The sequence below is a fragment of the Montipora capricornis genome, chromosome 10, assembly GCF_036669925.1.
Source record: "Montipora capricornis isolate CH-2021 chromosome 10, ASM3666992v2, whole genome shotgun sequence".
Classification (NCBI taxonomy): Eukaryota; Metazoa; Cnidaria; class Anthozoa; order Scleractinia; family Acroporidae; genus Montipora; species Montipora capricornis.
Genome location: NC_090892.1, coordinates 10,444,503 through 10,459,932, shown reverse-complemented (window position 1 = coordinate 10,459,932; position 15,430 = coordinate 10,444,503). Strand labels below are relative to the sequence as shown.

The following is a 15,430-nucleotide window of genomic DNA, read 5'->3' as shown; positions in this document are numbered from 1 at the left end:
TTCCATGCCGCCGTGCGTCTGTTAAGTAGTAGATCATAGGCGACATCAAAATGTGGTAAGAACAAGAGCGTGGCGATAGTCAAGTGTTTCCCCGCATGTTCCTGCCACATTTTGACGTCCTCTGTGGTCTATTATTAGGGAGTTTAAGCACGCGCGTTTTTGAGACGCGGACGGCAACCGGAAGAGAACATTTTGCGTGCCAGGACAGTGGTGTCTCCCAAATTTTTATATTAATCATCTCTAATGAAAACAAGATACTTGGTAATGTAAATGTGCTTGTGCGAAGACAAGTTAAAAGGGAAAACAGCTCACTTCCGGTTGCCGTCCGTGTCTCAAAAACGCGCGTGCTTAAGCTTCCTATTGAACAGACGCAGTCAACAGGAACTCTATTTCTTTTATTTTATAACGAATTTAAAGTTTTGGATGATGACGTTAGCTATGCATGCGTCTGCTAAATAGATCGTGGGTGAGAAACAATCAAAATGCGTGCATTATTATTGAGCTTCTTATATAAATAATCTTATTGCTTCATCTCTTGATTTGATGATGAAGCCCGAGAAACGTCAAAAGGTCAACAATGTCAATTTTTCAAAAATAGGTTTTTCATTTCTAAAATGGTTTTTAGTGATATCTATGGCAGTTTTTTATAGCGAAATGATTTCATGCCCTCACTTCATTTGACCAACCTCTCTCTTCTGACAAAACGTTTACTTTAACTCATTTATGACTGCTATCAATCGCAAAAAATCTCAGTGGAAATTAGTAATTACATTAGCACTTCCAGTGCCTATTTAGCCTCGGCACATATCTTATCTTGCAACTCGTATACTTTATGATCCAAATCATTAAATTTAGCTTTAATCACATGATAAGAAGTTGGCATCGAAGCAATCGTATTTAGCTCGGAGTCATTGTAGATGGACCCCAAACCAACAGAAATGACCTTCACGCCAGCCTTATGCAAGGCCTCCGCGGACTTATCGACACTATCCTTAGAGGTACCCTGTGATAAAACAACCAACACTTTGGGAACATTTACTCTACTTCCTCGATTGAAAAGCTTTTGATTAGCCAGATCCAATGCCTTTCCTGTCATTTTTATTGTCCCAGGATACGAAATCTTCTCGATAGCGATTGTTAAACTACTAGGGGAGGTGTATTTCTCGAAAGGAATGACCAATTGGGGAACTGCTCCGTAACTTATTGCGCCAACGCGCGTATCATTAGGGGAAATGTTAAAGCCAAAGGAAACATTTTTCACAAAGTCCAGCATTTTCTTGAAGTTTCCTTTGCCAAGAACCTCAACACTTCTTGAACCATCGATAACAAATCCGACGTCGGAAGGACACTTTCTCTTGGTCTGGAAGTCAGCTGCAATTGAATATGCCGAGTGAATTAAATTAGTTTTTGAAACATGCAAGTTCGCTGTTGACAGATGTGTGTTACAACAAGGTCTTAGAGTCTAAGAATTCATATCTAGATGTCTATAAAACTGTAGAGTATTTTGAAGTAATGTCGAAATTGTCTTTCATGGCATGGATGCCATGAGTTCGCTTCGTCAAAGGCTAAAAACATCGTGATCCAGAGTAACGTTCGCCGAGCTAGCAGTTACATTTGACTATCATGTTTACATAACTTGACCAAAAAATGCAAAACTAAGCATGTGAAGGTTCAGAAAAGACATGACCACAAGACTTTGCACCGGAGTGTATAGTTTCGCAACTAGTTTAAGGATGCGCAAGGCAATTTGTTTTTTTTTTTTCATTTCTTTTGGTCTATCATATGACACAAAGGAAAGGATAACTAGTGGGCGCCATTGAATGAAGTTGTTTTCAGGTCAAATGTTTCGATGTGTGCTTGTTCGTCGCCGAAAAGGAAAAAGACTGAGAGACCGGCTCCAGGTGCACTGATGGTTGCATAATTTCTCAATTATGGTTGCAGTCACTGGAGATCGTATTAGCCTTTTTTGTCCACGTTCCGTTCGTCAAGTTCATGGGACAGATTATTACTTATGTTAGCTTCACAGTGATAACAGCATTAGTTAGAACCATAATGAGAGCGATTAAAGGGTTTCGATTATATTTACATTGTTTGTAGCGTGCGAATTCAAACTAAAAGCCTGATTGGACAATGTTTCAACAACGTTAATGTATGGAAAAACGATTTTAACAAGTTTATAACTTCAACCATTTATAAGTGCACTGACCATAAATGAACAAGTTGGGTGCAAGTTCACAGCATAAACCCAAGGCACGCAATTACAAAATTAATAATGATAAAGACTACGACCAGTTTCAAACGCCCTACTGGTGTTTGTTCGACTCCTCGAGAACCACCCAAAATAACGATGTGACTAAGCAATATACCATGCAAGAGTTCAAGATTCTGCCGCACAGGCGACTTTTCCCGGAACCAATCGTAAGCCAATTGCTTGTTACCTCAAAGTAGCGAGGAGGTACTAGTGAAATAGCCTTTCCTTACATTGAGTAAAGGAAAACTCTCCCATTGGCTCCATTCTCTTATCCACCGGCGTTTTCTTAGAGACGCTCATGCAAGCGATTCCAAACAATGAGGCCGAGCTTTAAACGAGCCTTAAAACGGTATTTGTACTTTATTCCGTTATGCTACTTACTTGGTTTAGAAGCAGCCTGGCATATCTCGTTTTTTATCCTTTGCATCATTCTTTCAGAATCACTGTATGGAGCCCAAAAAACATGACTCTTCTTTGGCTCTGAGGCTATCGAATCAAGCTGCGCTCTTGTCACATTGTTGCCGACGCCGAGGCAGAATATTTCTATGCCTCGCCTTTTCAGCTCCAAAGCGGGACGACTAACGTCATCGAGCGATGTTGCATCCGTCACAAGAAGGAGGACATTGCGTTTCGACAGGGCAAGCTCATTGAACAAGTGTTTTTGCGCCACTGTCAGTGCTTTTCCTATTCTTATCTCAAGGTTAGGGTTGCTCGCATTGTCAATGGCCTCGTCCATGGACCTTTGATCCGAGAACTTGTCGAAGCTGACAACTGAAGGTTGTGGAGAGCCGCCAAATACCACCATACCAACACTGTTTCCTTCTGGAGAAATGGGGAATAAACGGGAAATCCTTTTGGCCAGACTGTTCATCATCTGTGCTGCTTGTCTTCCACCTTGGCCTCCAAAAGATGTGCTGCTATCGATGACTACTCCAAGATTAACCATGCCACACTCTGAAAGTAAATACATCATTTGTTATATGTTTTCATCCCTGATTTAAAGAGAGGGAAATCGTCAATGACTTGTCAACATATGTAAGATTTTGGAGTAACATGTGAGATCTTTTACGTCCCACAGAGTTTATGAACACTGCTTGTCGAAAGGGGCCTACGGGTTACAGTCCTTATCCGGAAGGACTTGAAAGTCTTACCATTTGGAGATGGTATAAAGGCAGCAGACTTTTAACGACCCTGAGTATTGGTACGGCCGGAGTTGAATTCACGACCACTTGTGGCAGTCCGATGCTCAAGCGGTCGGGTCTCCTCCGCCGGACCGAGGAGATTCGACTCATTTTAGGAGCACCCGGCATCCTCTTTACGTTTTGGTGTGTTTATCACATACTGGGCAAAAATACTGAATGCTCATTGGCTGAGACGCACGGCATGTTTTTTTAATCACGAGGGTACTTTTGGTAATCAAGAGAGCATAATTACTTGATCCTGATTGGTTAACAGTTGCTCAGCCGAGCAGCGAGGTCACAAGAGAATCTTTATCCACATTGAAATACGTTTTAAGAGGCATTTCTGTTGACAGCAACGATTTATCGAATTAAACTTTAACCGCATGAAAGCGCGTTCGCTGTAATTTTAAGACTGAAGCGTTTATAGGTCACTTTCAAAAATACCATAATAAACACTTAATGACTGGTCCCGAGGGTATTAGTTAATTTTGTTTCCCGAGAATCTCAATGTTTCCCCGAGGCGCAGCCAAGAACTGTTTCCCAACGAACCAGTCATTAAGTGATTTGTTATATAGCACAAAAAGAAAAACGTGCAACTGCAACAGCAACGGCGATTGTCGGTCAACATTCGCGGGTAACAGTGCACTGTTTTTCTCTGACGTCATAGATTTTGAACTGTAGCCCGCACAGAGACTTTTGGCGGGAAACAGTTCTATTATCAGATGTCATGTGACCTCGAAGTAACCAATGAGAGCTCGCGCTGCTGTGGGAAAAAATTCAGCTATATAACAACACTCTTTGTTTGCCCTCAAAGATTTTGCATAAGCATTGTTTTTATTTTCTCTTGTGACCACATTGTAAGTCTCAAGAGAGACTGGAAACAATGCTTATGCACAGTTTTGGAGGGCAAACAAAGAGTATTATGGTATATTTGAAAGTGGCCTATTGAACCGATTGGTCAGCTAAGTTGATTGTCATTTGTCGCGGCACTGTACGGGATTTCCTCAATAATTTTCCCCTTCATGTGATAAACATGTAATCGCAATGCCCCCTTGTGCAATTAAGGATTAACTTCACACGCATTTTCAGAGTTCCAAATTTCCCTCGTCGCTTCGCGACTCAGGCAATTTTGTGAAACTTTCACAAAATGCGCGTGAAATAAATTCTTAATTGCCCTGGGAACCATGCGCGGATTACAAATACAGATGAGGATAGTTGATATGAACCTGCAAACAAGGACAAGCAGCTGTAACAGCCCCTACAAATGACAATGCGAGGATATAAGAGCAAGTCTTTAGATTGGTTCTACCTTGACGATTGTCTTCTTGGGCTTTGTTTACATTCTCTGCTTGTTTATCCACTGCTATAAATTTTGTTGGCCCTCTAAAAGCTAAAGTCAATTCGTTCGCTTTGAGAGGCTTTTCGTGAAAGTCATTACCAGCGGTTGAAATACCAGTAGATTGGACGCGTGAACCACCTCCTTGCACTCGTTCATGATTAACACCAAAAAAGAAAGGAAACTGATTATTTTCCCCAGCAGTTATTTCCTGATTAAGAGGTGGCTCATCATTGCCTTCTCGATGACCACCCATAAGCTGGTTAGATGGCACAGGGACACCATCACCGTCACCACTGTTAGGCTTAAAGTGCTCAGGGAGGCCAGCAGAAAATCGATATGTCACTTCAACGTGCGTGAGATGTTTTGCATTCTCAAAAGCGTTACTTTTCGAATTCTCGTATCCTCCATCATTCTTGTAACCGGGATACGACGAAGACTCGACTGCGCCAAGAGAGTCCTGTGTGTTTGGTCGATTTCGTTCCTCGTTTAAAGCTTTCTGCTGGTCGCCTTGCAACAGTTGACTTGAAGGTCTCTCCTCTTCACCGCCAAACGCTTGTCCATAGTAGGTGCCCTGGGTACTGAATTTCTCTGGAAGATCACCTTGATCGATGCTTTGCTGTTCACTGCCGTAACCTGTCTCCGAGTTTTGCATCCCACCTACTGTTTTGTCCGTAGCGTTGCTGGATTGACTGTCATTCGTTACACCCTCATCGCCATTGCCGAGTTGGTAACCAGTCGGAGACTGCTGGCCCAGGTTTTCATTCTGATCAAAAGCACCGTCCCCTTTTCCTTGGCTTTGAGAAAACGATGAAAGTTGCTCTTGTTGAGTGATGCGATCGACAGTGTTGAATTCTTCGTTGGGAGGTTCCCTGGTGTATTCGTGCGTTGGCCCGACTTGGCCGTTGTACGTTTCACATGTGCAAGGTTCCTGTCGGTCTCGTACGACACCTATCACATCTAGAAAAAAAAAAGAACTGTTTCAAATACGCTTCAAAAGCAAAAGTTATGGCCTTGTGCCCATTTTTGGATTGGGAATTACATTGTTGTCAATAAAAACTTTGCTCGTCTCTGGAGACGGGTAAAGCACGGTTTTTGTAAATACTGCAAAATCAGATTCTGTTTATGTTGTAAATGTAAACGTAAATGCTTCTCAGTATAAATGAGGTTGATTGAGTCGCGGAACTGTTGAGCTCGGTTTGCGGTACGGAGAAAAAAAACAAGCCACTTGGCGAAATCTGGCTATGTGCCTTAGCACATTAATAACAATGAAAATAATTCTTTGATCGCACGCCCAGCAAAGGTGGGGATCTGAAAGCGCACCACGGTAATAAACTGAGAAAGAAAGAAAGAAAGAAGGAAATAGTGGAACCTGGCAATGGGGAGGAGGAGGTGAAAAAATTTGACAACCAGATCAGTCGAGCTTGAAAAGCGAATGAATATTTACCGCTATTTCCTATAGGGGATACTTAATAATTGCTCCTCCCCAGGAATGACCACATCACACTTTACTGAGTGTATAATTTATGCATGCATTATAAAACTTAATTATTGAGATGCATAAAATTGTTATTGGCAGGCCAATAACACCTTTGTAGTGGATGGAAGTGCACTCAGCGATCAAGCTGGTTTACAGGCACTCCACTTTTTAACAATCTGAAACAAACAATTCAAAGTTAACAGAAACATGCTTGGCAGGAGGCAACCAGTTGGCTATTTACAAAGCGAGTAGAGTTGAATCTGGGACAAGGCCATCCCCTTTTTTTCTCCGTTTCGCGTCGAATGCGTTTCCTGATATCGGGTCGGTCGGTTGGATTGAAAAAAAAAAGCCTAAAAAAAATCATAAGCATTCTCGGAATCGGAGCCCTGGTACCCCAGCATAATAGCTGTGGAGCCAGGAAAACAACAAGGCATGAACCCAAAATCAATATGGCGGAAAAGTGGTGAAGATTGTTGCAAAATTAAGACAGCGTGGGGAAAAGGGTCAACCACCGAAACTCCTATGCTACATAAAATGGCTTAAAAACGTCGTTAGATTTTTTTTTTGTCTTTTTTTGTTTTGAAAATGCCAAAAATTTGGGTCGGTCGGACGACGGAGAAAAAAAAGGGGATGGCCCAACCGGAAACAAATCCAAACCAGAGGTTAGAACGAGATTTGAATTCGGCGAAACCGCATGCAAACCTAAGAAATTTAGCATCACGTTCACGTGATACGGCAAACGTCGGCTTGGCGTTTTAACGTTTCACGTAAAATCACGAGAGAGAAGGTCGTGACTTAAGCTTCGCGTGACACACGGCAACTCGAGTATTTAGAGAAAGACGCTATATAAAATGAAAATCCTTACCCGTCAAATTTTGAGAGTTTCGATGAAGCTGTTTTGTTGGTCAACAGAGAGTCAAAGTGAATTCATGAAGAAAATTACGGCAAGGAGTCAGTTTTGAAATCTATAACCATGAAACCTAATGTTTCCTCCTTTGTCATACCGGAAAATGGTTTTGGGTACTATTTTCCGCAAACACTATCTTATGTAGAAAAAAAAAAACAAGAAGAAAATTTCACGTATGCAGCAAACGCGAAAATGCCTACTTTTACGTAGAAACGGTAAACTGCAGCCGGGAAAGGTAAAAAATGACGGAAAATTCATGGTCACGTGGTCACTTTTGGTGTTCGCGTTTCACGTCGTTCGAAGAGGTGCCACGAAGGAATATTAAACCTTTCGGTTGTATGATATAATCCACACCGTAGCGGCGAAGAATCAACCGCAGTCGCACTCACCTTTGCAAACACCCTCAATAATTTGATCCATGGAATCGGGCAAGGTGTCCAAGAATGCTGTAAAAACGTGCTCTGATTTAGGTTCCGAGGCAACGGTTATGAGCTCCCTGACGTTGGCTTGTTTTCCTAAGCCAATGGCCGTAATCTTAACACCAGAATCTCGAAGCTCCAATCCTGGTGCTACAACGTCATCAACGGAGCCTCCGCTGGACAAAAGAATAAGCGCCCTGAGAGCACCTTGACGACCAGAACTGCCAAAGAGCGCTGTTTTTAGCTTTGCAAGGGCATTTCCCGTGCGTGCCTTTCCGCCCATATAGGGAGCAATATTGACGGCGTCGTCGAACTGTCTAAAATCGGTGAGGGCCTCGAGAGTAAGAGCAACTTTGACATCATCGCCATAAGCCATCATTCCAACATGAACGATGTTTTTTTCAAAACCACGAGATAATATCTTAATGAATTCGAGGACGCGTGCATAGTAAGGTTGGGGTATGTTAGATGAACCATCAACTAGAAAGGCAATGTCTGCTTTTGCTGAGCATTCTAAAAGGGAAAAAATGCATAGTTTTAGTCAGGGAGAAAGGAAACGACATCATGTAAGTATTAAAAACGAAATAACACTCCAAGGAACGATTTCACATTTCCAGGATTGACCTTAATTATATGCACGCAGATTTCAATGAGCTCTTCTGCTCTTCGAGTCCCCAACTTCAGCATCACTCGTGTCTCGTAATACAGAAAATTAAGGACGGTGCCTACTAATTCAAAGGTATTTTTTAGCGGTTTACTGACTATGCGGGAAAAGCAGATCTTGACAAGTGTTATTGAAATCCAAAAGGAAAATTGGGGGTAACCGTGCATTTTGTAAAAAGCTTTACAATACAAAGCAATGTATGGTGTTCTTTTCCAAATTCAAGCTTAATTATCCCTGAAAAATGCGTGGTTACCCCCAATTTTCTTTTTGGATACCAAGAGCACTTACTAAGTACTACTTTCTCTGCATAGTTTTGAACCGCGCAAAAATATCCCTGTATTAATAAGCACCGCCGATAGCAATCTCGACCCCAGAGCTCTTCTCTTGACTGAGGGAGAGAAGAGCTCTGGGGAACCCTGAATCAAAGTGTCTTCTCACTGAAAAAATCAAAAGCGTCTCTAATTGGTGCATTCATGTTAGCACGAGGAGTGAGCAGGCGTAGTAGGGTTCAAATAGCCAATTTTTAGCTATAAGAACCCTACGGCGCATGTTTTCCTACATGTTTTCGGACATTTATTGAAAATTATCTTGAAATGTCCAAGCATAGAAATGATGTACCCAATAGGGTACATCCACTAAGGTAAGTCCAGTCACCAGAAAATGATATCAAATGTTGCCGTTTCGCTGAGAAGATTTTTGTACTAAAAATAACTTTGACATGTCACGTGATAATGTCATCCTATATACGATGTTCCAAAGTTATTTCGGATCAACAGTTAGACCACCCCTCACTTCTTTTCATAAAAAAGATCTGGGCCCAGGTCTTAATTCACCTGAGCATTTAAAAGGCTACCGAGTTCACCAGGTGGAGCTTTGGTAGTTCAATGCATGAGTGGAGTTTCCGATTGGTGTTAAGAAGGGAGTGGGTTAAGTCTGATTTCCTTTTCGGTTGTCCCTTCACCCGTTACCAGGCAACCACTCAGTGAAGCATTACTACGTTTTTATACAGCCACAATGCAATTACTACATATATAATTCTAATTCTAAAGATGGAGAGTTGTTACTCGAGTTTCACGCACTAAGCGATCATCAGACTCGAGTAACAACTCTCCATCACTTTTTTGCATAGAGTACTATTTTCATCCAATCAAAAGTAGATACAGAAATCACTCATATAGCAATTACAAGGTAAAAATAATGAGAATGAGAGGAAAAGGGCACGATATAGTGAAAACTAGTTGGTGCCCAGAATAACATTCAATGAAACATCTGTATAGCTCTGTATATTTGCAAGGTATATATATATATATAGCTTTAAAATGCGCGGCTATCTTCGCTGCTGGCCGCTGACCCGCTGACCCCGTAAGTGTATTAGTTGTTCAAGTATCACCACTGGGGAAAAATTAAAGGCGGATGATCCTCAAAAAGTATTCAGTTTCTCTACCTTTCTTTGGGCACAAACAGTTATCGCCAGCCTCTGTTTCATATTTGGTTGGCGTCAGTGGAGCTGGGATTTGATATTGATATGGATATTTTCTCCGTGTTGTCGTATCGTCTAACAGACCCTCTTTGGGTTTCTCGCTCGGAAATTCTCCTGTGTAGGCTTTGGACATACTAAGTTCGTCAAATCCAGCACCAGTACCTGGAGAGTTTGCTTGCTGCATAATTTTCTGATCCAATCTCTGAGACAATTCGCTCACCCCTTGAATAGCTTCGTTGTCATAGATGGGTCCTGGCGGCTGACTCTCAGCTTGAGAGTCTGGTGTGGGTTCCATTGTTTCGCTAGCATCTTCAGGCGGACCTGACACCGCTTCGTTGGATGTTGGCTCATAATCTGCTCCGCCTGGGTTGCCAATAGTGTTCAGGTCGACCGCGGGTACTGGTTCACCTGCTTCGTAGGGTTCTTTTTCTTGATCTGATTCCTGAGCCTTAGTCTTCGGGGCCTGGTGAGCGCTTATCTCCTGCTCTAAGGGATGTGCGTTACTTGAGTCAGACACTTGTTGAGGACGATCAACTTTCCCTGTCGATGCAGTGTTGTCATCTTTCACTGGATTTGGTCGTCCATGTGCAGATATTTCGCTTGCATCTGGCTTTTCTTTGCTCAAAGCGGTGGTGGTATTTTCACTTAAAAGTTGGTTTTTGTCCTCAACGTTTTTTCCTTGCTGAGAAATTTCAGAAGCTGGAGCTTGTGGCTGGTTTGATGTTGAGTAATCTTTTTCCACTTTCTGTTCTGGATCTTGTTTGTCGTTGTTAGATGTCGATGGCTTTTGAGGGGGTGTCGTTTCAGGCCGATTTACCGCATTTGGTTTGGAGGTAGTTTCTGTTTCCAATTCATGTGATCCTGGCCGTGAAATCTGTGCCCCTCCGCCATTTCCTAGTGTTTCCGAGCCATTTTGTTCATGCGACATGTTATTTTCGTTGTTTTTGCCGCCTGTATGGCCCTGCATTGTGCTCGGATCACTTGCCTTCCCTCCAGTTGGTGCTTTTTCTTGATCTTGATCATATTGTTGTGCCTCTTGCGCAGACATTTCGTTTGGATTTTGTTCTGCTTGTTCCACGTCCTTGGGCTGCGAATATTTCAAATTAGAGGCCATTAAGCGCCCACTTGGTCTGATTCTTATTTCTATGCCTTGGTCATGACCTAATAAATCTGCTATTGCCTTGTATTGCTGCTCTGGGATGTTTTGCTCTTGAATAACAGCATCGGTTGGCACTTTTCCCGAAAACCCTAGTTTTGCATTCAGCGGTTCGCCGAATGAGCTGAATTCGTGATATTCTTTCTGTTTGTCGTTCAAATTCTCCACCGTATGGTGAATTTTGTCATTTGGAATATTTGCCATTGATCCGACATCTTTTCCAAGTTTTTCCTCCCCGCCGTTGAATGAGTTCTGTGAAAGTTCCATTGCATTTGAGGATTTAGAATCCTCTACGGCATCCCCATTTGTTGCTTTTTCATCTTCACTGGATTCTCGAAGCGGTTCCTGGTTTATCATTGGCCGTTTCAACAGATTGTCAGTAACTCTCTGGCTAGACATTTTCTCTTTTTCTCTTAGGTATTCATTGTCTTTCCCGACATGAGATGCAGACTTAAATGACTGTTGTTGTGACAAGTCACCTTGTTTGTCTCCGACTCTATCCTGAGATCTATGACCGTTGTTCACAACGCTAGGCTTTCGTTCTTCTTTTGTACCTGCATGTGAGTTTAAGTCTTCATTATCTTCATGGCTGGACATAGGCATTTTCTTCTCATCTTCCGCATTGGACTGAATACCATTGCCATTTGTCTTAGGAGACCAGGCAATGTATTTTTCTTCCTCCTTATCTGAATAATATCCATCGTTGTTCACGTCAGGTTGTTTGATGTGACCACTTTGGTGTCCAAAGTATTGGTTACCTGTAGCTGGTTTTCTTCGATCACTAACTTTAGTTTTTACTTGCAGTGGTGAACCAGATTGGCTAAAGCCCACCTGGATAGGTTGCACCTGGCTCCCGTCTCGTTTCGCTGATAAGGACCACTTGCTACGAGACTTGTGATCACCAGAGTCAGCGTCATCTGGAAAGGAAAGAAAACGGCCTTTAAGAGGTCTACGTATTTAGGGTCAGCACTGGCAAGGGAAGTTCTTAACTGTGCTCTTCAAACACCATGACATAGATAGGCAAAATTTTAAGACAGGGATTTGAAATACCGCGTTCATGAGGGGAAAAATATGGAAGTGATTTTATAAGCTTTAGAAGGGAAATGTTTCTGTGATATTGCAAATTCCTACCTGGGCATGATTTGACGTTGCAATCTTGACTCTCAAGACTGGACCCCAAGCTTTCACAATCCCGGCCACCATTCGACGGAGAAGGATTTGAACATTTACGATCACGCCTTCTGACTCCTCCAAGACACGACTTGCTGCATGTCCCCCACGAAGACCACGGACTGTATCCACCATTGACAGCGAAATCCTTTGCCGAAAACCTGCAACCCACGATTTTCCAGTCAAAAAGACAGTCACACCAATTGATCTAAACCTTTCTTTTATTTCGTTTGATGTGCAACACTATTTATGCTCAGTTACGAAATTCAAAGCCACAAAAACATGCAAAGAAGCTAGCTAAAATTAGAACAATCCAATAAACACATTCTCAAGCATAATTTCATAAACTATCAAGGTTCTTTCTTTGCGCGATTTAGAGTTTGCCTATAGAGCCTGTTTTCATCAATGTGTGCACGAGTTTCACGTTCTCGTTTTCCATGCTTTTGTTCCGCCTTCTCTCCTATTTTCAATTAACCAATTTTTTGATTACTTACCGGTACACTTGCAGACTCCAAGGTCCACCTTTTCCATCATCTAAAAAGGAAGAAAAGGGAGTCTATTATTATATGGACGGGAGTGTTTTACCGGTAACTAAAGCACTCGTAACATTAATAGAGCGTTTTCACATGACGTCACGGCGGCCATGTTGGTGTTCCAAAACAAAGGAATGGCGGCCATGTTGGTGTACCAAGCTAATCCTCCGGGAACTCTATTTTTATATTTTGAGCAAGAACCGATACAACGTAGATTTGATTTTAGTGGTGACTGTACTACATTTCGGCTGGCCAAACCAGCCTTCTTCAGTTACAATGAGAGTTTACATTGGATTGCTTCTATGTGCATATACATAGTAAATGGATGTTGACGTAATACTGGAAAAAATGTGATAAAATATGGTAGTTACAATAAATTTGAATTTAAATGCTAAGAGTAACGGAAAAGTAACGGAAGTGTCTGTAAATAATAAAGTGAAATCGAATACGTTTCTTCCCTGATATTATGTTCTGCGACTTTTGTTACAGTAATCCGATATGGCTGCTGGTCACGTCAGTGAAAATGCTTCGTACGACCACCGGAATTTTCGTGTTACAGACGAAATAGTTCCCGTTGAAGAAGTTCTGGTTCCCGTTCGGGCTCTCGTTGCAGCCACCCTGAATTGTTCAGGTGTCCATAACCGACAATTGCTTAAATTGTGCAGAAGCGGTGAGAGGATCATTTCTCTCTTTCGTCTATGGCCCGCACTTTAAATATACAGAGGATATTACATGGCCGCGCGGGGATACGAATTTTATCTTCGAGTGCTGAAAGTACTGCTGTTTATTATATTGATGGAATGTCCAGATTTAAAACAACTTGTTTTATTCATTTTCGAAATGATGAAAAAGTGGTCACCAACCGCTAAAACACGCATGTTGTGTAACATGAAACAAGATATGAAAGTTATGAAAAAAAAAATCATGATAATGTAAAATTTTGCAATAAAAATGTTAATGTAGCACAGAAGAATTATATTGAATTTCAATGAAGACGAAGCTCGGGCTTTATTGGCTAGGCGTGTTCGTTACCATGACGACACCTATATTCTCACACGTGAAAGATAAAAATGATATGTTCACTGCGCGCAGTGAAGATATGATTTTTTAGTAAAAGGAGAAATCCTGTTATTTCATCAGTATCTGTATAATAAATACATTTCTTTCATCGAATATAAATGAATCTGCACGTATATTTAGTAAAGGTATGACACATCATTTACCTTTACAATCCTTTGATGCTCCATATTTGTGATAACGTTTATTCCCACTTGTACTAGCAAAACACTGGCCCCCATTCTCGATGCCAAAAACCTTGTATCCTTTGTCCAAGGCTGCTCGTGCGCATTTGAACAGAGCATATTTTCTTCCCTTGTAATTCGGGTCCATTAACAAATAATGCTCGCCTTCTATGGTGGGAAGGCTACGCGACCAAGAGTCTTTCCAGCAGCCCAGACTTTCAAATTCTGCAAAAAACAGTCTGAGTTACATTTGCCTTCATTTCACATACATGCGCTATTTTCAAAGCAGCCTCAAATATTCGGAAATATGATCGACTTTTTTCAAACCGCTTTTTTCCTGATTGTTTTATTTCTTTCATTTCTCAGGCTTGTTTCGTTATACGAATGAAATAAATTTTAATTTATTTTTTAATATATTTTTCAACCTTTCATGTAATTCACTTATCTCAGAGGAGATTTCTCAGCTCTTCAACTGAGATTAGTAATGCCGGCTAATAGCTTTGACAAAATTAATTCCGAGACCCGATGAGACCGAAAGCTTCATCCATGCACCAGCCCCATTTCCTCAAAATAAAACTGAATGCACAACTTTATCCTTAGAAATCGTCTAAACAGCGAGGCAGAGGCAGTCGCATTTGTAGAACTTCCATGAGCTTGGGTAATGACAGGTCTAATGAACGATCTTTGTTGTACACGACACGATTGCGTTCTCTCCGCCGACCAGTTGGCTCAATAGAGAGTGAACTGGGCTTCCGTGCGTGCAGGAGCTCGAGGTCGCGGGTTCGAACACCGGCTGGACCAACACTGACTGTCTTAAAATAAGTGAAGGGAAAGTGTTGCCTTTGTCACTATATCTGCAAATGGTTTGACTTTCTAGTCTTCTCGGATAAGGACGATAAGCCGGGGGTCCCCTCTCACAGCCCTTATCATTAACTTGGTATGGTGTTAAAGGCCCTACACACTATTCGAAAAGAGCAGGGCACAGAGTTCCCGGTGTTGTGATCTGACCTTTCCAGCATGTGGTCGGCTCGGCAGGATTATCTTGAAGGGCTTCTATGTAAATGAGACCACAATTGTGTATAACAGCCAGAAGTCAGGCTACTTAGCCAAGTGCTGGAGCCCCAATCAAACTGCACAACCTCGTATACAGTTTACGCCAACATGAAGACTTCGTAATCTTGCGATTCGTTTAACACGATTTAGGAGGGATAAATGGCTTTTCTTTTTTCAGATATTTTCAAATTTTACTGAATTGGCTACCTATCTGGTTACTCTATGCTTTCAAGAACCGAGGCATGAAAGCCCAAGTAAGGAGTAGTCCACTCACTTTGGCCGTCTATATCCAGTTCCCCGTTTATTTTCTGTCGCTTTTGTGAACGCTCGAACTTTTGCTCCCATTTGGTTGCTCTTTGATTTTCTACAAATTAAAGAAAGACGTGTAAAATATTTTAAAGTTGGTGGCAACCAGCAAAGAATTCCCAGTTCCTTCTCAGTTGCCGAGTTTAAAGGATGTTTCATAGTATTACTCCCCTTAGCCTCAAAGTTCTCTAGATAACAGACTTGGAGATGGTGGACAAATGGGTAAGCAAAAGAGTGAGGGAGAGATGATCGC

At 41.8% G+C, this 15,430-nt stretch overlaps 1 protein-coding gene across 1 annotated transcript in view; it reads right to left on the bottom strand.

Moving 5' to 3' along the window:
* Positions 1–213: 213 nt before the first annotated feature.
* Positions 214–15,430, bottom strand: part of LOC138019763 (uncharacterized) — a 16,044-nt gene continuing 827 nt past the window's right edge. Inside the window, exons 3-11 of the mRNA XM_068866638.1 lie at positions 15,146–15,235; positions 13,801–14,043; positions 12,539–12,578; positions 12,006–12,205; positions 9,683–11,791; positions 7,545–8,087; positions 4,742–5,728; positions 2,633–3,205; positions 214–1,371 (exon numbers count right to left, since the gene is read on the bottom strand). Coding sequence (XP_068722739.1) covers positions 788–1,371; positions 2,633–3,205; positions 4,742–5,728; positions 7,545–8,087; positions 9,683–11,791; positions 12,006–12,205; positions 12,539–12,578; positions 13,801–14,043; positions 15,146–15,235 — 5,369 coding nt within the window. The 3' untranslated portion in view covers positions 214–787. The remainder of the gene's footprint in view (positions 1,372–2,632; positions 3,206–4,741; positions 5,729–7,544; positions 8,088–9,682; positions 11,792–12,005; positions 12,206–12,538; positions 12,579–13,800; positions 14,044–15,145; positions 15,236–15,430) is intronic.